Raw genomic sequence first — 24,873 nt, forward strand, 5'->3', positions numbered from 1 at the left:
GGAGGGAGCTGGCCTCTTCTCCCAAGTGACAGGGGACAGGACGAGAGGGAATGGCCTCAAGCTCCGCCAGGGGAGGGTCAGACTGCGTATCAGGAGAAACTGTTTCACAGCAAGGGTGATTGGGTACTGGAACAGGCTGCCCAGGGAAGTGGTTGAGTCCCCAACCCTGGAGGTGTTTAAACGACGGGTAGACATGGTTTAGTGGCGGACAGGAGTGGTAGGACTCGACGAAGTCTTCTACATCCCCATGATCCTCTGACCCCACGTCAAGGGCGGCCCCCCCGCCCCGGTCAGGGCCCGAAGCTGCGGGGCGGGCGGGGCGGGGCTCGATGCTGCCGCCTCCCGGCCGTGTCCCGCGCAGCCGCCGCCGCGGGAGGGGCGGGCCCGATGCCGGCCGTTTCCTTGCCGACGGAGGAGGGGTCGCAGCCGGTCCCCGGGGGCTGCCCGGCGAGGCGCACGGAGGGGCGGCGGCGGCCGGGCTGCTCCCAGCGCGGTGCCCGGCAGCGCGGTGAGTACCCGCGTTCCCGGGGGCGGCCTGGCCGCGCTTTGTTCCCCGCGCGGAGGCGGTGGCGGAGCTGGGGGGGCGGCGGCGGCAGCACCGCCCGCGCTGCCCGCTAGCGGGGGACTCGCCACGGAGCTCGCCGCCGCCTCCTTATCCTCCTCCTCCCTCCGGTTTCGCTGCCCTTTGTGTGTCCCGGGCCGGGGCCGCGGCAGGGCGACCCGCGCAACAGGTCCGGGCATTGTTCGTGGCGCGGCGGGGGGGGCGCCCGGGGCCGCCGCCTTTGTGCGGGAGGGAGGGGGGGCGGCGGCGGCCTCGGCGGGGAGGGAGAAGGGAGAGCGATTGGGGCGCGGGATCGCTCCCCGCAGGGAGACGCCTCCCCGGTCCGCACGGCTCCGTGGGGGCGTCCTCCCCGTGCGCCCCTGCTCGGGGCGAGTGGCGGCCTCGGCGTCGCCGCTGCTGGGTTGGTGGAAGCGCTGCCTGGCCGGGGAGCTGATTCACGGCTGAGGCAGGAGTTGCTCAGAGCCGCGGTTGCCGTGTCTTTGGTTATTTATTTTTTGACAGGTCCACCGCGTTGTAGTTTTGCCTCCCTCTCCCCACGTAACCGTAGGATCCCTTCACAGAGGTTTTTTAGCCAGGTAGTTGTAGGAGGAGATGCTGTAAAGCACCCTTTTCCTTACAGAATTTGAACGAGTGTATGGAAACAAGAGTGGAGACAATTAATGGAGAATGCTTCTTTGTTTTTTGAGGCTTTGTCTTTTAATAAGCAAAACTGGTAAGACTCACATGGATGAGTATTAGTAGATGCTTCTGTCAATTTTTTCATCATTCCTCATCCCAAAGGGTCCCAAGTGTCCTCTGCGTTTTTAGTATTGCAGTGTCTGCATTGTCCTAACGATTGGATGTTGACTTTGTTCACGCGTTAAAATTCAGTGTCATGAGGAAATACTGTGATTTTTTTCCTCCCTTTCCCCTTTTGGTGACATTGTTTGCTAAGATTCAGTGAGTGGTAAACAATGAATATTGTTATTGCATTATAGGAACAGTGATGATTATGAAATTTCACGCTAAGGGTTCTCTTTTTTTTCTGAATGTAAGTTTTTATAACCCTACTTCTGTCGTCTATACAAAACAAAAACTTAAGGAGAAAAGGGGAAAGGTAGACCATACAATAGAGCTGAAGCTTCATCAGAGAGGCCTACTGCTTGTTGGTTGGGTACTGATCATGCTTTGCTCTGTCAGTGTTAAAAAAGGAAAGGAACCAAACCATAAAACCCCTGCCAAAACTAGGAGCAATTACAATGTCTTTTTTTAGTGATGGATTTTAGGATTTTGCGCAATTCTTTACATCAGGGATTGCTACTTGAAGAATCACCTCAGCCAACTGTTTCTCCTAAAGTAGGTAGCGTGCTAGTAAATGATGTTTTATTTGCAGTTTAGATGATCTGTAAGATCAGTTTTCCTAGAAAAAAAAAAGAGAAGAAAATATGTGTATATTTCAGTTTCTTACATGATGTCTCCTGGTGTTGTAGGCTGTAATTCTAAATTGGCTGTGGAATTGCATTTCTCAGAAAACCTTAGGTAAACAGGGGGAATGTACTTAGTTTTGTTATTTTCCAGCAGCAGAATAAAGGAATTAGGTGAAATTCAGGTCAGTTTCAGTTGGCTGCTGCTTGGGCGTGAAGTACAGGTACTTGTGAAAGGCACTAGCTACACTGATGGTGAACTTTTAATACAGTGCTGCATAGCTGTCCAGAATCTAATATTTGCCTGACTAGAAACTTTCCAGTTATGTAAGTTTTTTGATTTTTTATTTTAACTTAAACCTTGTGCGAAAGATTACTGTAATGACTGCTACATCTGAGGAACTGTAAAACCTGTGAAATGGTTTAGCATCTTGGTTTTGCCTGTAACACAGTATACGCTAATTTTGAGCTTTTGGGTTTTGTTGGTGGGTGGATTTTGATCAGATAGAAGGCTTCATGCAAGTCTTAAAGCATTTGCTGAGGTTTTAAGTTTGATGTTAATCTCTTAATTCTGCATTTCCCAATAGAAATAGGGACTATTTACATTTTTTAATTCAAGTTATAACTTGCCTTTTTAAATTTTATAGCAGTGGTTACCTTAATTTGTAAGAATACCTTTTTTCTCTTTTCACAAAAAAAGCACCAACGCTGTTCTGTTTTTGATTTTGCCCAAAACTCTGTGTAGATTACCTCTGACTGAAAGCATACTAGTTTTCTGGTTCTTGTTACTTTCCCACTGCTTCCGGTGCTGCCTCAGGAGCATTGCCTGCTAATTATAAACAATGTTGATGGTTACCATATGTTTCAGTAGAAAATACAGAATTCTTGCTGTCCAGCTCAACTCAAATGACTAGCTTATAAGTGTTTGTGGATATATAATGGAAATATTGACTCCTTTATCATGTAGATTTGTAATGAAGGCTTGTTTTTAGCCTTTGAGGAAATAAAGTTTTTTTTAGATGTATTAACATCTAAAACTATGGTCAAATATTTTTTTCATTTAAATGTGCAGAATCGGGGATCCAGAACTAAGACATGTTTCCCTACCAGAGTGTTGCATTCTATTACCGATGGTAAGTAAGATCAATCTCTTCCAAAAATAATATTTTTAAAGTATTTTTGTAGTGTATTCAATTCTTATGAAGCATCGACACTGATGAATACACTGTGTAGAACAATATCTTTGCAGCTGGTTTTGCATGAACTTGTTTAGGCTGTAACTCATATCTTCTTTAATTTACCTACTTTTGTTTGTTTTCATCTTGTCACTTTTAAAAATCTTTAAAAGGCACTATGGCATAATCAAAGCTTCTGATACTGAAGTTATGCTACATAGTTCGGCTTAGATACTATAAAATAGTGCAGCTTGTGTTACAGTGTCTCACTTAGTGTTACTTAATGGTCACACAGTTGTGTTTGCAAATTTATTAGAGGGTGTTTAAGCTAAGACTGGAGATACATGAATTCTAGTTTAAAGAGGGAGCTATGGTTGTGGGTGAGAGTAAGGAAAGAAGTTTAAAAGCATTGAGGCAGTGTTGCTGCTCTGATGGGGTTGATAAGCTTGTGTACTGAAGAGAAAAGGGAGACTTGGAACACCTTTAGTGAGCAAATGTTAAAATGCATTGGTAAAGCTTTTTATTCTTTAGACTGAGTGAGAGATTATTTTTGAAGTGAGGTTATCCTTACAGCAGACTCTAAACTCAACAAGGAAGCAAGTGAAAATCAATATGGAGTGTTGTTTTCCTGTTTCTAGGTGAGAAGATGAGCTGCTGCATTTTGGACGAGCTGAAGTTTGGAGCGCTGAGACATAAAGAACCCATTAAGAAGGATATTACGGTAGTTAAGAGGAGATGAAGGTATGACTTAGGGCTTTATAGAACTGATGATTCAAGGAAAATAGGTGTAGTAGGTACATGAGAATTCAGAGCCAAGCTAAACTTGTGCGGTGTTGGCAGAGTTGACTTTGAGATCTATTCTTAGATATATACCATGAAGGATGAGTGTTGACCAGACTAAGGCAAAAAAAAAAAAAAAAATGTGTTGGAAGAATAAGATAAATGGATTTGATGTTAACTTTGGTCAAGTTTTTGAGGCTGCTAATTTATTTGCCTGACTAGAAAACTTCCAGTTATGTTAAGTTTTTTGAATTTAAGACTTGTTGTGAGAGGTGAGGTTACTGTAATGACTGCTATATCTAAGGAACCGTAAAATCTATCTGCATAGATAACCACAACATAACCTCTTGATGTTTTGGTCACTAAATGATACGTGTGGCCAAACTTGAGAAAATAAATGGCTCTTCTTGAGGCAAAGGGTCAGGATGGACACCTAATATGTAGATGAAAGGTGCTGTGGCTTCTGTACATTTTGGTATTGGTAGAAATGATGGTTTCTTTCTAATTGGTATATCCTTAATATGGGTTGCCTGTTTTTTTCTCTGCTAACATAATGTTTGCCAGTTCTTTCATGTTACTGTTTTTTAGGGCCAAATTAGAATAGATCAGTGGAAAGAGTGCTGCATCTCCAGGTTGCAGTTTAGAGAGCTTAGTTTTGTATTTTGTGAAGCACATGACCATTTATTTATGGTAACGGAATGCTACATTTTCTGTTTTAAGGGGGTAGGAGAGAAGGTGAGGTGCTGTGGGTACTGCTGGTGGTTCCTGTGGCCAATTTGGGTTTTGATTTGCAGCTGAAATGCTCAGAATTCTTAACATGAGTACAAAAACTGAAGATGCCTGTGAAAGTTAAGGAAAGTTTTGTATTTCTTACACACAGTAATTCACAGGCAGCACAGATAATTGTTTTTATTTTGTGCGGTAATGAATTAGTGTAATTCTGAAGTATTTTGAAACTTGAAAATGTGAATGAACAAGGTATTTTTGTACCAGATCTGGCATAAAAGGTCCAGTGCAGGAGAAGGCTGAAACTGTGCCTATAACCTTTTTTTTTGTTGTTGACAAATGAAGAAAATCAACTGCAATCATCTTCAACATAATTCCCTTCTGAGCTGACCCACAGCTTCATATGGTGCTGCTGATGTTCAAAGCAATTCCACAGATAATTTTCTGAAAGACTGTTTAGCATATCTGTCCTTTTTGCTTTCATATCTTCTACGAACAATAAAATGGGTTCCTTTGAGCACCGACTTGATCTTTGAGAAGAGGTTGTTACTGGCTAAAAACTGCTTCACAGATAAAGCATTGTGGGCTGGCACATTGTCTTGATGTTAACTTGCTGTTCACTCTTGCATGCTGACATTTTCCAACCTAGGGTAAGAAAATGTCTATATTTGAACACACATCCACTTGTACTGAGTGAAGTGATTGTATTGAGCCTTGTCTTGCTGTGACAGGTTAGAACATGATCTTTAACCATCTCTTTGGCTCTTCCTTTGCGCTCTTGGCTTCCAAGATATAGGAGTAGGGTTTTTTTTTGTTTGTGTTTTTGTTTGTTTGGTTTTTGTTTGTGTTTTTTGTGTTTTTTTTGTTTTTGCTTTTCATGTTGGACACTGTATTTCAATCTCTTCTGCTTTCATGTTTGGTTAAATTAGCAGAGTTGTCAAATTACTTATTCTTTCTGAAGGGACTTTTATTATTCTCCTCATTATATCTACCTCGTATGTTGTGCAGTGGCAGGGGAACCACTACCATAATATATTTTTTTGCTTTTAAATACAGAGGAAATTGTTCAAGATGTTTCAGGGTCCACACAATTTTACTTTTGAGCTGGGAGCATCTAGGTTTGGTATCAAAGTTTTAAAGACTCGTGAACAGTCTTCTTATTAGCTTCTCATTTGTCATCTTGTTTTGGGTCAGTTTTCTCCACCTAAAAAGCATGACTGCTTTTGTCTGCTACGCTCCACCCTCCTTTTGCTCTCAAACAGTCCCTCGCCTTTACATACATCTGCCAATATATAGATGGCTTTCAGTTTAGAAGAGAATTTCTTCTTGCTTCCATTCAATTGTAGTATGACCATACTGAGCTGAGAAGGGCCTAGGCCACATGCATATATAAGCAATGCCAAGTATGTGTATTGTTATAAATTTGTAGATTTTTTTCTTATATAAGTGTTTTAAAAGGAACAAGACGTTCTAATCTTGCACCCTAGAGGAAAGTTTTTTTTTCATTTGTTCCAGACTGCCAACAATTGTGATCATCAGCACAGCTGTTTGTCTTTTGACTTGGCTACCTATGGTCTGAATTGTCCAGCCTCGTTGCTTCCACTGTCTTAGTTAGTTTTATGAAGTACTGAAAGCCTAAGAGTTCTCTGTGATCTTTCATTACAAACTGGTTTTGGACAGTTCCTTAAAGAACCAGTGATAAGGTACTCGTTTCTCCCAGCTCATCCTTGCAAGCTTTTATGACTTGGTTGGTTGGTTTTTTAATAGAGGAAGCTAGAAGAGATGTATGTAATTTTATTTTACTATTCATTATTATTTTTCTTCCCCCAAACCTGTAACTTGATGATAGGAGAAGTTACAGCCCGTGTGAATTCTGTCTTATTCCTACATGTTCTCCAAGTAAAATGTTAAGAGCTGAATCTGAGGACTTTTTATGGGTCTTGGAGAATTGTGATGAGGAAGAGAAAATATTTGTACTATGCTTTCAACATAGGATTTCTATTGACCTATTCGTATGAAGGAAATGGTGGAAGAAGCAACCTCCCAAATTGCATCGTTTTGTGTCTTCTGTGGTCAGTTGATACTGTGAAGTGAGTTGGGACTATACTAGATGACCACAGCTTATGTTTTGGCTGCCTGCTGAAAGGGGGATAAGAGCCTTGTGTTGCTTTTGGTAATGTCCTACAAGGGCAAGCTGTAGGGTTCTGCAGGAGGCAAGTATGGGGTAGTTCTCTGTAAATGTGGCAGGAAAGGAAATGTGGAGATATATTCCAAAACCCTGTGATTATTTCCTCTATTTGTCTAGATTAAAGAAATCTGAAAACCGCTGTAGTTTAGCGTGTAATGTGTTTGGCTTGGCCAGAGACTGGAAAGCATAGGAAACTCAAGTAAGCTATCGTTTAGTATGTCGAATGTTGTAGCATCATATTGAACTTCTGCACATATTGCTTTGGGCTGGAGCAAGGCTATTGTCTGTGGAACGTGGCCTTTGAATCCAAAGAAGTGCTATTTGAGAGTGCTAATTGCTGCATGGTATCATGTGCTTGCCCTTCTTGTATGAAAAGACTGAGATGTTGGTACTGTGTTTCACAGCTGTACATGCAGATGTTATTGTGCATCCTTAGTTATATTGTTTCTGTGCTTATTACTCTTCCTTGTCTTCTTTCCCTCTGACACTTGCTGCTAGTCTGAGGAAAAACTCTGCCATTCTGTGAAATGAATGGTTGACTGAGATCAAAATTAAAACTTTTTCAAATGCTATAGCCCCTTTTATTCGCTTGTTCTCTCTTTTTCATTCACTGTTATATTGCTTATCACTTCTTGCCATTCATATTTTAGTTCAGGTTTCACTGAACGTTGACGTGGGGGGAAAAAGGGTGGGAAATGAGTATGGAAGATGGGTTAAATAGGGAAATAGTCAACAGACAGCTCCCCTAAATTCTACTATTAGCTATAGTTAGAAAACTTTGTGTACAAGGTAAGACACGAATGTCCAGGTGCAAATGGAGCAGAACAAATGGAGTTTTTCCAAGCTTAAATTTGGTACAGCTGTAACAGTGTGCTTTTGGATCATGGCAGTAGGGCATGCTTTCAATCTGTCCATTATCTACCTTCACAAGTTGCTAAGTTAGAGTATTACTTGTGTAAGTGTAAAGGAACTGACATTGTATAGTTGCGTTTTGCTTTAAAATTAAACAAGCTTGCATACTGATGGAACCTACCAAATCTGTTTTTTATTTTCTTAATCGTTTTGTGTGAAATAAGAGGTTATGGAGGATCAGGAGTATTTTCTTTGTGTACAACATGAGAATTGGACATAATCTAAAACTTCATTATGGCCTTTTTTATGGATAGTTTTTACAGGTAGTCAAAAAGAAATTAAAAGATAGAAAAAAGAACAAAATAGTTGAAAATGCAAAAAAATCTTGATCTCCCCTCAATATGTGGTGTTACCTTTTCTCCTGTGGCCTTAAAGTGCTCTAATACTAAGAGTTTATTAGTGCTCCTCATAATACGTTAAAGAGTAAAAACCAAACACTGCATTTGAGTACCTAAGCTGATGTTAATCTGCCAGGTTGTATTGTTATTTTAAAACTATGCAGCTGAGTAACCCAGTTCCGTGTGCTCTTTAATTGGAGTCAGCATTAACTAGTGAGCGCTTACAGCCTTTTTCTACTTTTTAAGCAGTTTTGATGTGATGTGCTGCTTAATTTACCCTGAGGTAACAGCCCTGGAGATACCTTGGTTTGTGTTGTCCCTGTTTTTGTGCCACTTTGCTGTGGGAGAGATGACGTCATTTAGTGTATCTTTAAAGGAAGTTGAAATAATAATCTAGATAGAAAGGAAGCTGAATATCACAGTTATCTATCTTTTGCATGTGGATTTTATTTCTGTGTGGGATAGATGAACTTTTTTTAAGCTGATCCAGGTAATGCTTTGTAGGTTGAAGTTAGCATCTGAAAAATCTTGCATGTTGGCTTCAGGGAATGAAGCTGTTAATTTTGAAGGTCTACAGTTCAGAAGTTGATTTTAAAAGAAAAACCAGTTTCATCCTATATCATCAAGGCTTGTCTTTTTTTGCACTGCTTCAGAATGTCTGTTGTTTGTGCTATTGTTTTTGCTTGGACTTGCAAGCTGCTACAATTTTGAGTGTATCTGCCCATCTGCTGCTTGGTTATTTATAGGCAGATCTGTGGAGTTCCTTCTAATGTCTAAAGTATTCAATAACATTAATGAATTAAACATCACAATGCTCCTGTAAAAAGGGAGTTAGACTGAGGGACTGAATGGAGACTAAAAGGGATAAATGACTTTCTGAAATCCATATGTATATTTCATAGTGGAACAAGTAATAGACACCAGTTGTTTTTTTTCCCCTGGCCTTTGAGTCCTGTGCTTAATTAAAAGACCAGCTATGCTCTCTTGCTTTGTACATGAAGGGAATGAAGAAAGTACTTATTCTTTGAAACTTGCAAGAGAGGCCCATGAACAGATTAACCCATTTAAACACCTTGCACTATGTACTAAGAGCATGTTTCAGGTCTAATGAATTTGAGTTAACTTGTTTATATTGATTCTTATCAAGCCTGAATTTTATTATTATTTTTGACCAGTGGTTCTCACTGGGTTGCTAACAAAGAAAATGTGTTACTTACAGGGCACCTTCTCTCTAGCATCTTCAAGGCCTCTTATTTCCAGTCACCTAGTCAGTGCAAGTCTGTCAACTTCTCTCTCTGCCCCCTCTCTTCATTCATCAGGGATTATGTACTTTTATGCTGAATTACACATAGTTCTTATTGTGTATATGGTTTGTGGCTCTTCAGATTTTTTTTTTTTTTAAAGAATGTATAGAGTTTTAAACTGTGAGTAAAACAACATGATTTACATTCTTTCTAGAGCCTGGAAACAATAGGGGTTGTAGTCTCTCAAGTTGTGATTTGATTTCACACTCGAGTACAGCCTGAAATATTGTTTGCATTTTTATCTGTTCTATTAATTGGTTTTTTACTATTTGTTTAGTGTCTCCCTATCCTCCCCCTTACGTGTACATATTTAATTTAAGCTTCTGTTTTGGAGAATTTTCTCTAGTACAAGTAGTAGTTTCTGCTTGCTTTGGGCATTGGCAGAGCTTTCTATTTCACTGTAACACCTTTCAAATATTTAAGTTTTAAGTACAAATATTATGTGAATTTAGTCTTGCCGCTTATGTGAAAATCCTCAGAAGAATGAGTACATTGTTGGCGATTAACTTTGCTGTAGTGATTTAAATACCTGAAAGCCCAGGTCATTCTAAACAAGTTCAGTGAAGTTCTTCAGTATAGGTTTTATTTAACATGTTTCCTGTGTACGCAAGTTTTAGTTTGGCACATGGTATTTTAATTGGCGAAGTAGGTTGCAGGTGGACATGCACTGTGTTTCTGAAATGCAGCAGACAGATTTAACCTCTTTAACTTGTTTCATGTCTATAAAATTTAAGCATTTAAAAGTTTTTCTCTGTTGGAACTCTTAAAATGCAGCTTCTGGAAGTATTTCAATTCCAAGTGAAATCTGTTCCCTTCAGTGCTCTTATTTTTCCTCCTGTAGCTTTCTTCTATTTAATGCCTTTCCTTTTTTTTTTTCTTTTTTTTTTTTTTCAATAGACACTGCATCTGTTTCTTTCAGCAAAATAGTGTTACAACATTGCGCAGTGCATCATTCTTTATTCATTCTAAACTGGGAGCTTGATGGCCAGTTTGAGGGCTTATCATTTTGTGTTCCTCCAAACAGCTTTGAAGGACTTTACGTTTTATTTGTAGGTCTAAATATATATTTAGAAACATAAACTTTTAAAACTTTTAAAACTTTTAAAAACACCTTTGATAACTCCCAGTGGAAAGTAGATGGCACCTCTCTTGAAATTGTTTCATTTTCTAATATTAACATTTGGATTAATTCATCCCAAGATTCCCTGCAGTGTCAAGGATTGGGAAAGACGTTAAACCTTATTTTAAGCCTGAAGAGTTTTTTTTCTCTCAGGTTCTGGTAACTTTCTCTGGTGAGAATTTATCTAGATGGAGCACATCAAAGCCCTCACAGAAGAGAGGTAATAAAAAACTTCAGGAGTTTCTGGAACAAAGTCTAGGTGTTTTGATATTATCGGCAATTGTTCTCGCTTGCCTTCCTCCACTCTGAATGAACAGAATACTTCCTTTGGTCCAGGAAATGCTGAACAAAAGAACTATTTTGATCCATGCACAGTGCCACTACTGAGGCAGAAAGCCAGGCAGTGCTTTCATATCAAATAAAAAGGTCTTTTCACAGCACAAAAGAAACGTGCTCCCTAGAGTCAGGAAGTTGATGCCAACTTTTGTTCATATGTGAAAGTGTGGAGATAATGATGTGTGTGTAGATTTGAAGTTTCTTAATTGATTATGATAAAGCAACATTTTAAATAGAACTTGGGGAGGAGAGGGAATAATCATTACCAGGTAGGTTTATGTTCCATATATTGAGAGGGGAAAAAAATACTACCAAAGTTAAATAGCCTACATAGGGTTGTTTGAGTGTGGTGTTTGCAAGACAAAAATGGCTGCCTGAAGCGCACAGAAAGCTCTAATAGGATGCTGATTTGAGTAAGTGCAAGATGTCTTGGAACTTAGGTTCCTGAAAGACCTGAAATTTGTTTGTAATATGAGAAATGTTTACTTTATGTAATTGACAAAAAAGATACTTTAAATATGGAAATTTTGGGGCAAGGGATGTGAGTGAGCATTGTTCCAATTATGTATTGGAACAGGGAGGGACAGTAAAAAGCTGTTGAAATGTTGTTTCTGTTTCATAATAAAATAATCTTTTTTTTTTTTTTGTAATGAAGCTCATTGTTTTCAAGAAAAGAACTAACTGTTGTGTTTTGCCTCAGGCTCTCTATTTGGAATTTTGTTTTTCCTCCTTTCTCCTAGATCACTTATAGTTTTGATTCAGTTAACGGCCTCCCCCTATGTTCAGGGGAAGAGTTTTATTTGTGTGCATGAATAGTGAAGTAACCAGAGGGAGAACTCCAGGTTGCAGTCTGAAGCCCTGTGCCTGGAATGAAAGAAAAAAAAAAATTATCTGTTTTTTATTTTGGCTGGATTCTGGTGCATGTCCTGATTTGTGTATTTCTGTGCAAAAATAGTTTGTGGTTTTGTTTTTTTTTTTTTTTTTTTAATTATACAGATTGATTTGTGGAAGTATGAACTAAAGACTTGTAAGCAGATGCCAGTTGCTACTTGGTGTAGGCTGGAAGACGAGATTTCAGTTCAAGCATCTTGTTGATTTGTCAGTGAAACACAGTAGCTTAGTCACAGTGAATTGCAGTTCATAATGCAATAAAAATGGGATGAGAGTAAGATGAGATTTGGAGACAAAATGAGCAGAGACATTTCTAGCTATAGGTTAGACATACTTATTCTGGCTGTTGAATGTTTTTCTTTAAGAACTATTAATGGCAGGCTAATGGCAGTGTCTTGACATAAATGTATTTAAATAACGATAATATTTGTGGTAGTATGAGACAGACTATGCAGAATTGTAATTTTATTTATGCTTACTTTATGTCTGAATGACCAAGCACGCAGATGATCAACCTGTAAATTAATTGTAGCTTAATGAGGTTTGGGAATAGGACTTTTATCTCTGTCCTTGGCTAAGATTCTACTTTCAGATGATGAGGGGGAAGAAATCTGTTCCATAAATGCATATGATACTGCCTTTTTTTCTTCATTTTTTACAATACTTTGGATTTCGGTTAGTGTTCTGTGCTTCCTTCAGAAGAGGGCATAAGTGTTTTGGCCAGTAGTTGTTCTACTGAAATGTTGTAGTTTATTTCCCATACTTGACGACTTTTAACTTCTTGTGTTTCAGAGCTGTGAAAATTATCTGAAGTAGGATGGAAGCTTCAGTAATATTACCCATTCTGAAGAAAAAATTGGCTTTTCTTTCAGGTACAGTTTCTGTTTTCCTCAGTTAGTTCTGCCCTGCAAAATTTGCATGGGGGTTTTTAGATTGATTATTTGTACTTGCTGGATGTATTTAACAGAAATATATTGTTAGTTAGCAATTTCATATTTCAGAAGGATCTCTGTAACTTTTAATCTAGTAGCAAAGCTATTGGTGTTGGCATCTAATGCTTGTCTTTGTAGCCTGTACCTCGGCCCACAAAATTGAGGTCATGAAGTTTCAGTCCATATATAAAAGAATGATAATTTAGCAGACATCCAAGTATGATCCTTTCTGGGTTTTTTATGTGGTTTTAGAAATAGAGTGAATATTTTCAAGATTTTCTTTACAAAATTTTTCCTCCTCTTCATAGAAATGGATGGAAGCAGAATTAGCCATGTGTTGCAATGTTTTAATTATTGACAAGTAGTTAATTCAGACAAGGCTGGAACTATCATCTTATTGACTAAAACTCTGAATGTTGGGTTGTAGGTAACTTTTTTCCTCCCCGTGCCAGAGAAAAACAAAAGGGAGTACTTAAAATTATGAATGATGTTACCTTGCTGATTTCACTGCTGTCAAAGACAGTTGTGTCAGTTCCTGATTTGCAGTTGATTCTAGGGGAGGTAGATAACATAGAGAATGCTTTTTAACTTCAGGAAATGGTGAGTATTGTCATAAATTTTCTTCTGGTTTAGTTTATTTTAGCTAGTTTAGTTTAACCTGCTTCAGTCACTTGAAGTTAAACATGTTCCTTTTGTCAATAGAATTTCATTTGCTTTGGATCTGCCCACTGTCCCCAGCAACTGCAAATCAAATAATCCGTGTTTAGAATCCAACAAAAAAAGCCCCAGACTCAATTTTCATTAAAGCCTATCACAGTGGGCGATTTCCATATTTCCATATTTTGATTGTTCAGCATTATACTGTAAGGGGAAGCTCTCATTAACTAGAGTGCATTTTCAATTTGCTATTAGAGCTGCCTGATCCATTTTGAAATATAGATGTTCTTAGTGGAAAGTAATTTATTGAGTGGCAGTTTAAATGCTAGCAACCTTTCTGAACCTACATAATTTGAAGTAGGTTTGACCTTTTTGGAATTATGTAGTATTAATGGATGCTGTAATTTAATGAATTATAAAGGATCATGCAGTAGTTTATAAGCATTCTTCAGTGTGAGTAAAGGAACCTGACACAGAAATTGGTTCATTATGTCTCTTTAAAGCAATTTTCTTCTATATTTTCATAACTAAAACCACTTCAGTGGTTAAAAACAAATAATGAGGAAAATAATATTGTAGGCAAAGGTTCTTCAGTGTTTATAAGCTAAAGCTTCTTGTCATTTCTGAGTTAAATTTGTACAAATAATGCTGACCCTGCCTTCATTTTCTGGAAGAAAACCAGTGGTTTCGATTGGAGCAGTATCTGTTCGGATTTTGAATCTGTGGCTCTGTAGCTTCCGTATTGGTAGGTCACTACAAATAGCGTAAGGAAAAAAAGGCAAGCTACTGGCTCAGCAGAAAACCTGAACAACCGCTTGAAAAATGAATTAAAAATTTTCTTTAGTGATGTTCTTAGTTGCTTTCCTTAGCTCTAAATCTTTTCAGTTTATTAACTATCCATATCTTCTAGGTTACAACACATCAAATTAATTGTGCCTGATTTTGTTTTTCAGGTATAATTTTAAGCTTAAAGACTCAGATAGTCTGAGTGTAGTGCCCTCCTATAAAAGGTGTTGTTTGTCATGCCTAAAATCATAGTATGATTTGGTTTATCTCACTAAATGTTGTATTCTGAAGGTTGTCACTCTGTAGCACTTTCAGATTGACCCTTTCAGGGAGATGTCTGTTTTTCATATGATCTTGTTGTATTCAGTGGATTTGGCTTCAGTTCCAATTTAAGCTGTGAGTAAGAACCTAGTTCAGATCCATTTTGGTTACTGGTTCATACCTCTGTCACTCAAGTCAGTCTTTTGGATGAAAGTCCAGAAGAGAAAATTTTTACTTTCTTTCAAGATCCTTTTTTTTTTAAGAAAAAACAACCAAAAATAAAACAAAACACCAAAAACCAAAAACCTGATAGCTTTCATGAGACTTTCTTGAGAGTCTGTGTAGTCAAAACCAACCCAAGTCATAGTTGTAACAATCTACTTAAATTCAGCACGTCTGCATCATGTAACACCTGATCTTACTGGATCTCATAATGGGCAAATAAATGTGAGGCCAGCTCTTTCAATATTTTTGTTGCTGATATTGTTTGCGTAACTTTTATCAGAAGGGTTTGAAAACACATCTGAAGATTAAAGCAACCGGTTGCTAATATTTATCCTAATTGCGAGGTGACTGTTGTGTTTTTAAGTAGGTCTGGAAGTCTTACACATCTGATGAATGAACTGCCAATTTAAAGCATGTATCGTGGGCAGCCTGTGTGTTAGAAAATCCTCCTTTGTGTAGATGTTTCTAGGAGGTGTGGTGTGTTCCAGTTGGTGCTGTTGGGTTCATGCACACCTCGGAAGCTTACTAGTGTTCTGCCAGGCTGGTAGTGTGCAAGGTCTAGAAGATACTTTTTAACAATGTAATCTAGATATGCAAAAATAATGCATCTGGAAAACTTGATTTCTGTTGTTTATGTTAAAAGTACTGGTTGAAAGACTTAAAACAGCTACATATGTGGTCTATGCTCTGAAGACCTAATCTTGGTTATGTATCAATGTGGTGAATGAGATGTGAAATGTCAGTTGTGATTTTTTTATAGTAACTTTGAAGATTATTTGTATGAAGTATTTTGAGACCACATGTCTATAAAGTATTTCTTTTACTTTAAAGCTGTCACATTACTTTTCTAATGACTATTTTTTCCTCCAAATAGGAGGGAAGGACAGAAGAAGTGGCCTCATTTTGACAATTCCATTATGCCTTGAACAGACAAGTATGGATGAGCTGAGTGTCACACTAGACTACCTTCTAAGTATTCCAAGGTGATTGCAAAGGCATTTTGTTCAGGGCTGCCTTCTTTTCCAGTGGTGGAAGGGATCTTTTTATTGGTTTTCATTTGCTTTTTGATACCAAATGAATTTTACATAAATGTTTTAAAATGTGGTTCTGTCTGCCTGAATTAAACATACATCCCAATAAACTAAGGGGTGTCTACTAAGGCAGTCTATAAATGCTTTTAAGACGCGATTAAATGATCTGATTTGTTGTTAACACTGTTTTAAAAGATTTGACTGGGGAGAGATAAGCAAAGAATAAGTTCAGGCTGCTTACAAGTAAAACAATAGGTACATGAGTATATTGTACAACATTTTAGTTGTGGAAATTTTAGGGGTTTTCAGACAGCTTGTTGTCTTTTGTGAAGTGATGAAAATCCCAAATGGTCGTCTGTGCAAGTCGTCTCATTGACTTGAGGACTTGGCCATATTTATTGAACAGATGCAGGCATTGTCATTCTAGCAAGCGTTAATTATTCTGCAGTCTCATCTTGATGTATGTTTTTACATATATTAGTGTAACAATAACTGTCTGAAAATTCAACCAAAGAACTCTTTGTACTCTGTACAATCTAGGAAATCAGTTTGGAAGCAAAGTTCAGTGTTCCCACTGACTGTCAGTTGTGGAAAAAATTACTTCTCATTTATGGTGGCAGTATGGAAAAATCATTGTTGTTTTTGTTGGCGTGTTTATTTTGTGGGAAATGCAAACTTTTTGGCCTCAATACTTGCCTTTTTTTGTTCTGGAAAGACTTGCTGAACATTGTTTGGAAAAAGGACGGGTGTGGAGAGGGACGTTGTTCTAAAACCAGATAGCTGTCCAAGAAATACTAATTTACTTTTTTCCCCCAAGTTCTACGTGTAAGGTAACCTAATATGTTTAACTTCTGTTTTAGTTGTGTGTGGCATGTTATAACTAACTGTTTTGAAATATTCATTCTAGTGTTAATGGATAACTGCCACCAAAATTTGAGGCAAGACTGTTACAGAGCCTTCGATAAAATTTCTTTGGAGTGGGTATGGGGTGCGTGTAAAGTTTTCCTAAAACTTCAGACAACTTATAGCTAGCATTTAAGTCTTCTGTTAGGCCTTTCTTTGATGCTATATAAATTCTCAGATTCAAAAGAGGCTTGTTTAGAAACCAAGAAAATATAAGTGGCAATGTTAAGCTATTGTCTGTGTGTACTAAGGTTTGCTTCCTTGGCTTAAATCACCAAGTTTGTTTTTTCTATTTTAACTTTCATACTGACATTTGTGCTTATGTTGCCTGAAGTTTTCAGAGATGGTAGCTCACTTTTGAGTTTGGTTGTTTGTTTGGGTGTGTTGATTTCTTTTATTAGGTTTAGTAGTAGAGAAGAGCAGATGCTGATACTGCTAGATTTCAGTGAGTCTAAGGAAGCCATGTCTCAAGATGCTGTTGTAACATCTTGTTCTTAAAAGAAGTGATAGTGTGCCTTTTGAGTTCATGCTGACAAAACATTGCATACATAAAACCTGAATATTCAGAGTGCATCCAGAAAAATCACGTGTGTGATCTTAGAGTTTCCTGAAAACCAAAAGCATGTATGGATTGGCAGCCAACTTCATAATTATTTTTTTTCCTTAAATAGACTAGTAAGATCCTTCCCCCCCCACCCCCACCCCCCCCCCCCCAATTTTTAAACTCCAAGCCAAATTTGTCTTCCTTCCACCCATACCTGATGAAGCTCAACTTAAACAAGTAATAAATAACAATTAAATTTCTTGGTGTGAAACATAATCCTAACTGTTACTTGCCAGTTGTTTTGTCCTATTGTAAGCTAAGGAGTTCACAGGAAAGGCTTTGTTTTGTAATTGCAGATTTGTCTGCTAAAGATTATATAGTACTTTTACACTTCATGTAAATGTCATAGTTTCTAGTTACTTATAACATTGAATAGAAAAATTTCAACTTAAGACATGATATCTAATGTGGTAACTAATGCTTGAATTATGGGCTCACTTCCATGTCCTTTTCTGGCCGCTGCTGTGCTAGTTGTGAGAAGGTAATGCTTCACAGTTGTTGGTGATATCCAGAAGTTGCTGCTGCTGTTGAGCAGTGCCAGCTTTTGTTGTGAGCACCTGTTTGCCAGCTTCAGTTAGAAATGAGCTGGAGGGGTCTTTGTGGGAATGCAGAGTGAGGAAAATTTTCACTGTTTACTCCCACTTGAGCAAGGAGTACCTTTGAATTTTTGCCTTTGCAGCTAACTGTTTTCAGCAGGTTTTGGGTTTTTTTTTCTTTACTATACACAGACTTGGGTCTTATTAGAAGAAAGATGATGTCAGTCTAAAATACTCTTTCTTACAGATCCATATGTAAAGCCTCAGTTCTTGTAGAGGTTTTCATGTGCACTGCAATTTCTAGTCCATTTGTTCAAGAAAGACATTTAAGCACGTTTAGATTGTTTCCTGCTTGGACACAGCAGCAAGTGATATGTAGCTGTAGCTTCAAATCTGCGTCAATTCAGAAGTGACCTTGTGAAAACTGACATCCCTTTGTCTTCCTTATGAAACCAAATTGACCTCTTCTTTCTGAGGATTTTGTGAAGTTTGTGGTTCTGAAATCTTTTTAGATTTTATGAAGTTTGAATAAATGTTTGTATTATAAAATGCACCTCAGTGCTTCTGAAAAATTGTTATTTGGAATATCTTCTAATATGTTTGAGCATTAAAACTGAAAGTAATTTGTAAATGAGTAAATTTAAGGTTTGTAAGACTGGTTTTCAGCAGAGCTGAAATCCAGAGTCATTGTGATATGACACTTGTTCATGAATTTTATTTTTTTCTAAGTGTTTTTCTTCTTTTAGTGAGAAGTGTAAAGCTAGAGGATTTACTGTGATAGTGGATGGCAGAAAATCTCAATGGAATGTGGTAAAAACAGTTGTGTTAATGCTACAGGTAAATACGTTTCTATACATTCATAGCTGACTGGTTGGTTTTATAGATGTGAACCCAATAGCTGTTATTGTAGAGGCTTTGTATTTCTTTGAGAAATAGGTGATTTCTGGCCTTTTAAAATCACAAAATATGCTTCTGTGACAGAGTTCTGTGCAGGAAGAAACAATCTGAAAAGGACATGATAAGCCTTATGTAAGCGAGGTACGAATTCATTACATGCTGAAAACATGTGATTGTAGATATTCCTCTAAAACAGAGTTTTAGTTTAAAAAAATAGAGAAATATGCTCCTGGCATCATCAATTGTGATTAGGAGGAATGTCTGCAGAACAACATTTCACACTGATTGATAATGCAGCTGAGCAGGTTCTGATGTAATATGCTGTATTTTTTCCATTGGAATTGTCCGTAATTGATTTTGTTATGTTTAATAGTCCAAATCATAAATTATATTCTGGTCACTGTACAAAGTGGGAGAAGGAAAAAAGTGTGAATTCCCAATTAAAGAAATTCATAACAATTTATTTTAGATTTTCAGAACTATGAGGTGATAGTCTTACTTTGACTAAACATTATTAGGTTATCTGATCTCAGTGGTCAAATAAAATGAAAGATACAGCACTTGGAATAGATAAGAGGACTTGATCTATTGCCTTTCGTACTGCACAGATGATTTCTTGCAGATGATTGCTCCTCGATCTGTAAGTCTCTTTCAAGGTGTCTAAGATGGCATTCCTACTAATAGGGTTATAGTAATTGGATCCACTATATTCTGACTACGATCTTGACTGCACTTTCACTTCATGTAATGTGTAGTTTTGACATTTAGTGGGAAATTCAGCTAGCAGGGAAGGTAGCTATTGGCCTATGCTCAGATTTCAGTGGCTTGCTGTCAGCACACTTCCTGCCAGCTTGAAGCCTGCAGAAACTTAAGTTGCACGTCTGTATCTTTAATTTGAGAAGGAAGCAATGAAGATTTTTCCTATGTAAGTTAATCATTTATGCATACCACTCAAGATTTCTCTCTGCTTGGACACATGTAGTTCTAAGATGCTGGTTGGTCATCAGAAAAATCTGTGTTAAAAGGCATGTTCACTTTTAATAGTTTTTGTGTATTTATTTATGGTGCAAGAATTAAATACCTTTTCTCAGTGCTGTGATTTCTAAGTTGGATGTATTTAACTTCAGAGTTATATTTTTATAAATTAAATGAGAAATTTGAAGAGAAATCCTGTGGATTGTGTCACCTTTGTGTGAGTACTGTGATGATCTAACTGTTGATTATTCCCAAGTCATCAGTTATAGCAATAAGCAAGAGTCTCTGTTCTTTGATTCACATTCAGTGTGACAACATAAAATCAACTTAGTAGAAGAAATTACTGTGTTAGGCTGAGGAATGTTTTCCTGGTAATACTTTTATGAACTAATATGACAAAATGTTAATATTAAGCCATTTCATTCTAATCTAAGCAGTATGTACTAGAGAAGTATAGGATATAATCTTAATGTGATTTAATAACAATGTATACGATTATTTTCTAACTTTATGGTTAGTGTTTCATTCTACATAGCAAATGACATTGGTGAAAGCTTTGTTGTCCTTAATGTTTTGGGGTTTTTTTAGATGAAAAGCCATAAATAAAACAGGCAAAAATTCATAGTTTTCTATAGCGATGGAGCATAGACTGATGACTAGGCCTCAGGACTGGGAATAAGGAGGTTAGATTTTCTTTTCTGTTCTCACACAACTTAGATTGCATTAAATTTCCTAACAAGTACAAAGCAGGATGGAGCCAACATGTGAAGTAAATGCAGCAGACTTAGTTTAAATTCTGCCTGTAAGTTTTAAGTTCTTGAATAGGTGACATGTAAGTGGAATTCAATTCTGTTATAAAGGAAGGTTTAATCTTGAATATTCACTTAATTTTTCATTTGTTTTACAGAATGTTGTTCCAGCTGAGGTGTCACTTGTTTGTGTAGTAAAACCAGATGAATTTTGGGATAAGAAGGTTACACATTTCTGTTTTTGGAAAGAAAAAGATAGACTTGGGTTTGAGGTATGTAGAACTTTTTGTCTACTTCTGTCAAATTACCATTTCTGGAATACTAGAATAATTGGATGAAAATCCACGTGTCTCTGAGAAGAATTATATTCCAGATGCTTTGTGGATGTCCTTAGCAAACGACTGTGGCTTTTCAACTTTTTCCTTCTTTAAAAGTATTAAATTAAGTAGGTCTCAAATTAGAAATGTGTGGTACTTAATTCTTCGCTGAGCAAGAGGATAAAGCTATTTGATACATATTGTGGATGTTTTGAGTAAGAAATTGTTGTACTGGGTTTAGTGTGATTTCTTTTTTTTTTTTTGACTTCTGTAATAGACTGTAGAGATGGATATTGTATGATGTCACTAAATTGATGGTAACCATTTTGAAAAACATCTTGTTGCTGTCGCGTGCATCTTCTCTCACTTTTTGGGTTTTGGCATTGGTAACAAAGGTTACAGGTCCTTTCAGCTCTCCAAATATAAGCTGATATTGTTCTTAGCTTGGGAGGCAGAGTGTGTACGAGAGATTACATGCTAATGTTAGCAGTTCCATTCTTTTGTCTTTTTGTGAGGTTATTTTTAGAAAATTCTGTCATCGATCTTTCCAATAATTTTTTTTATTAATCTTGTTTGAACTACAACAGGCTTGCTGTGTCCAGCAAATGCTAAAATGTCTGCTTGTTTTGTAGAACAAAGCTCCTGGTGTCTTTTTCATGAAAGAGTTGAATAGAAAAGCATTTTACAGCCTTGTCCAATGCTGTGTAGTTCTTTCTGTTGGTAAGATTATAACATTCTTGAATACTCCTGTAGAAAACTTAGTTCAGGGAAAGTGGGGATTAGAAGGTGAAAACTGTAATGTTATGTAACTACGAAATAATATAAACCTAAAGACTCAATCATCCAGATAGAGTGCTGTTAATACACGTGAATTTGGTCTTATTAAGTCTTGTATCAGACTTTACCTAGAATAAATGGCTTCATTTATTGAAACAATTTGTGCGTGTAGAAGTGCTTGGAAGGAATATTAGGGGTAAAGGGTGAGATTCCTATTTTCCATCAGATGACCGAATTTTTTTTCAAATCTGCTTTACAATTCCTTTTATTACAACATTTTTATTTAAAATCTGCTTTAGTGTCTTATTAATAAGGAAATTCTGCATGTTTTCCTTCAGGTAGTTCATCTTGCAGACAAAGCTCATATTTTATTTTTGAGTAGTTCTTTAAAGACAGATTTGAATAGTAGCCCAAGTTCAACAGAGCAGTCAAAATATCTACACTGTGTTTGAAACTCTGCAGCCAGCAAGATAATTGCTGATAAACGTAGTAAAGTACGAATAATTTTACTAGTAGAAGTGGTTCCTAGACTTGCGTTACTGTTAAACTCTCTTGGGGTTTGCAGATATCTGTCTTTGCCTTCACCTGAGTCCTTTGAGGGGACTGGCCAAAGAACATTGGGCCAAAATATGTTTCTAGCCTGAAGTTTGGCATGTAGCAGCTCAATTATAGCTTCTTTAATCAAAATCATGAGTATGGTTGTGTCCACCTCTTATAAGCTAGCCTATTGTTTGGAGCTCATCCAAGATGAGAATTAAAAAAGAGACTGAACCAACCATCTATACTAATAACGATGATTTAAGAGCTTTTGCTTAGAAAGTGACAAAGTCGTGTAACTCAACCTTTTGGTTTCTGTTTCTAAACTACATTTTTAATTACTGAACTGTAAACATTTCTTCCTGGCCTGAAATTTTGATCTAAGATTCTGTTAAATTAGTAGTTGTGAAGTTTTAGGAAGAAGAAAAGTAAAGTACTAGAGGTGCATTTCATGCGAACATTTCTTACAGATGACAAGTTGTGATGTAAGTAGTCAATGATGTATCATTTTACCAGAAAAATAATGGTAGTGCTAACACAGTAGCCACTTCCTGACAGGAGGAAAACTTCAGATTTGTTCCCTAATACCTTTTTGTGTCTTGTCTTGATGCATGAGCTGATCAGTAGTTTGCATAAGTAGATGGTGATAACAAGTACTTGCTGAATTATAATTTTGTTTGATAGGGAAACTCAAGCAAACACCTTTGGCTTAATTTAGAAGCATTGAAACGGGGAGAAACTGCTTGTTTACACAAGGGGCTACAATTAGCTTTTGGGAGTTGTAAAGTAAATCAGGTTAGATGTTGGTGTAGAGTTGTTACAGATGTTTCTTAAGAGACTGTGCAATACCATTCTAGCTTATGGCACTTCCTTGTGCCTTGCACTTTCTTGGGGGTTTGGGGTGTTCTTTTTGTTGGTAGGTTATGGGTTTTGGTTGTTTTTTTTTTTTTTTCCTGTGCAATAACTCATTCCTAAAGGGCAGGGAAAGCTGAGAGAACAGTAGGAAAAATACCATACTTGACCAGATAATAAAGAATCGCTCTTGATATTAGGCAAGTTTTGTTCTTCACAATTCATTAACTCTTAGTTATGTATCACTTAATTGTGACATGGAAAACTGGCTTGGTAAAGATGACGCACCTTCTCTGTGCTCCAAATAATATTTTGTTAGACACAAATACGAGTGCAGAGCACTGATAAGGCTGTGGAAATCTTTTAACTCATGAACAAATCTACAGCTGTATAATTATATGTTACTGGCAGTAAAAACAATGACCATGGGTTGGATTTGCATAACTACTAGGAAAATCCAAGACTATTTGCACAATGAAATAAATTATCTAAAATTTTAAATGAAAGTATGGAATAATTTTATTCACTATCAGGTGTAATCTATTTTTATTTGAAGTGAATGCTAGGTAACCAATTTGAAATTTCTAATGGGGCATGACATCTACCTCCTATTTTCTGCAATCTGATCTGCTTTTAATACCTTACTTAATATGAAACCATTAATCACAATACCTTCCTTTCTATTCAGAGGCAGAAATCATTTGTTCCAGAGTGAGGTGTGATGATGATGAGTTGCAAAGCATGGGAAGTAAATGTGGGAAATGAGATTAAAAGGCTACTGAGTGGATAAATATAAAGATGTGGGCTGATTCAGCCGAATAAAAGTGCATAACATATTCTTGGTTCATATTAGTGTTGGATTTGGACTTAGGTCAGTTCCCATTCGGCCCTACAGTGCTTATAGGAAGCAGTTCATGTGTTCATCGAGGCTTTTTTTTTTTTCTCTTGTCCTGTGACCATGCTCTGTAATAGGAGAGCTGTTTTAATTGTTCCGAGTGTGTCTTTCAGCTGAAGTGTTGCATATGTTGCACTGTAATACTTAGTTTAAAAACATTAATAGTATTAAGAATAGGGTTTGTCTATAAAATTTTCCAACTGTGTTTTGGAGGACTGGGAGGTGTTGCATTTTTGTTACTATACTCTCTTCGTAGTGATATGAAACAAATCACTCTTTGTTAGTAGCTGTAGTGTGTTGGTTTTGATTGTGAGATTTTCATGTGAAGATTGGTTGGGTAAATTGAGGAAAATATATACCCTACAAGTAGAAGAAACAGTATTTGTTTGTAAACAATGAAAGTTACCTTCAGACTGGTGGGAGTTGTTTTGCTGTATGCTATTCATTTAAAGGACTAGGTGGTAAAATAATGTCTGAGCCTGGTTTAGATATTAGGTTAGTGCTTTGAAAATCAGTTTGTCGAAAGGAGGTAGGAAGAAGGTGTACTTGCTGTTCTTGTGTAAAAAATGGTGCAAAACTTAAAAGGTCACGTAGGATTGTAAGATAAGAAATCAAGGGCTTTTTTAAAAAAGAAAGAGGAAAAAAGGTGGGTAAACCAGGAACTAGATGGAAAAATCAGAGTATATAGCAAAAGGATACTGATAATCCTGAAGTCCAAAGTTGGAGTAGTTCTAAATGCTTCATGCTTTCACTGTAGCAGCTAGCAACTCCTAAGTCTCTAGTAACAGTGTCAGAAATTTCTTAGGATCTTACATCAACAGAATCTGCTCTGGAAAATCTTAGGTCTCTAGTGTCAAGTTATCAATATACAGAAGAGTATGAAAACCTAAAAATCACATTTTTCCCTGAAAATTTCCTGCATATCAACTTAATTATGGTCTATATACTTGCATATCAGGTTGCTTTGAAAGAAATATTATTTAGCTGACTTAGTTTTTCTCATGTTATGTAGCTGAAAAGTAGCTAGTAAGATCCTATTTCTTTAGAAGTGTAGGAAGCGTTTAAGAAAAAAAACTGGAAAGGCTAAATCCAATGTGGTTAGACCACATTTTTTCACATCAGTCCCCAGTTCAAGTAAACTTCTCTGTCTACCCAAGTGGTACATACCTGAGTGGATGCTTATATTCCCTAGACTAAGGATCTT

At 37.3% G+C, this 24,873-nt stretch overlaps 1 protein-coding gene across 5 annotated transcripts in view; it reads left to right on the plus strand.

The window, feature by feature from the left end:
* The first annotated feature begins 420 nt into the window (after nucleotides 1–420).
* Nucleotides 421–24,873, plus strand: part of SESTD1 (SEC14 and spectrin domain containing 1) — a 54,740-nt gene continuing 30,287 nt past the window's right edge. Inside the window, exons 1-7 of one of the 5 annotated variants that reach the window (XM_069861048.1) lie at nucleotides 421–508; nucleotides 3,038–3,098; nucleotides 3,779–3,881; nucleotides 12,528–12,607; nucleotides 15,471–15,579; nucleotides 18,417–18,507; nucleotides 20,450–20,563. In XM_069861048.1, coding sequence (XP_069717149.1) covers nucleotides 12,553–12,607; nucleotides 15,471–15,579; nucleotides 18,417–18,507; nucleotides 20,450–20,563 — 369 coding nt within the window. In that variant the 5' untranslated portion in view covers nucleotides 421–508; nucleotides 3,038–3,098; nucleotides 3,779–3,881; nucleotides 12,528–12,552. Of the gene's footprint in view, nucleotides 509–712; nucleotides 732–3,037; nucleotides 3,099–3,778; nucleotides 3,882–12,527; nucleotides 12,608–15,470; nucleotides 15,580–18,416; nucleotides 18,508–20,449; nucleotides 20,564–24,873 lie in introns of those variants that run through there. The other 4 variants (XM_069861044.1, XM_069861045.1, XM_069861046.1 and 1 more) reach the window with 4 other exon arrangements.

Source organism: Phaenicophaeus curvirostris, chromosome 7, assembly GCF_032191515.1.
Source record: "Phaenicophaeus curvirostris isolate KB17595 chromosome 7, BPBGC_Pcur_1.0, whole genome shotgun sequence".
NCBI lineage: Eukaryota > Metazoa > Chordata > Aves > Cuculiformes > Cuculidae > Phaenicophaeus > Phaenicophaeus curvirostris.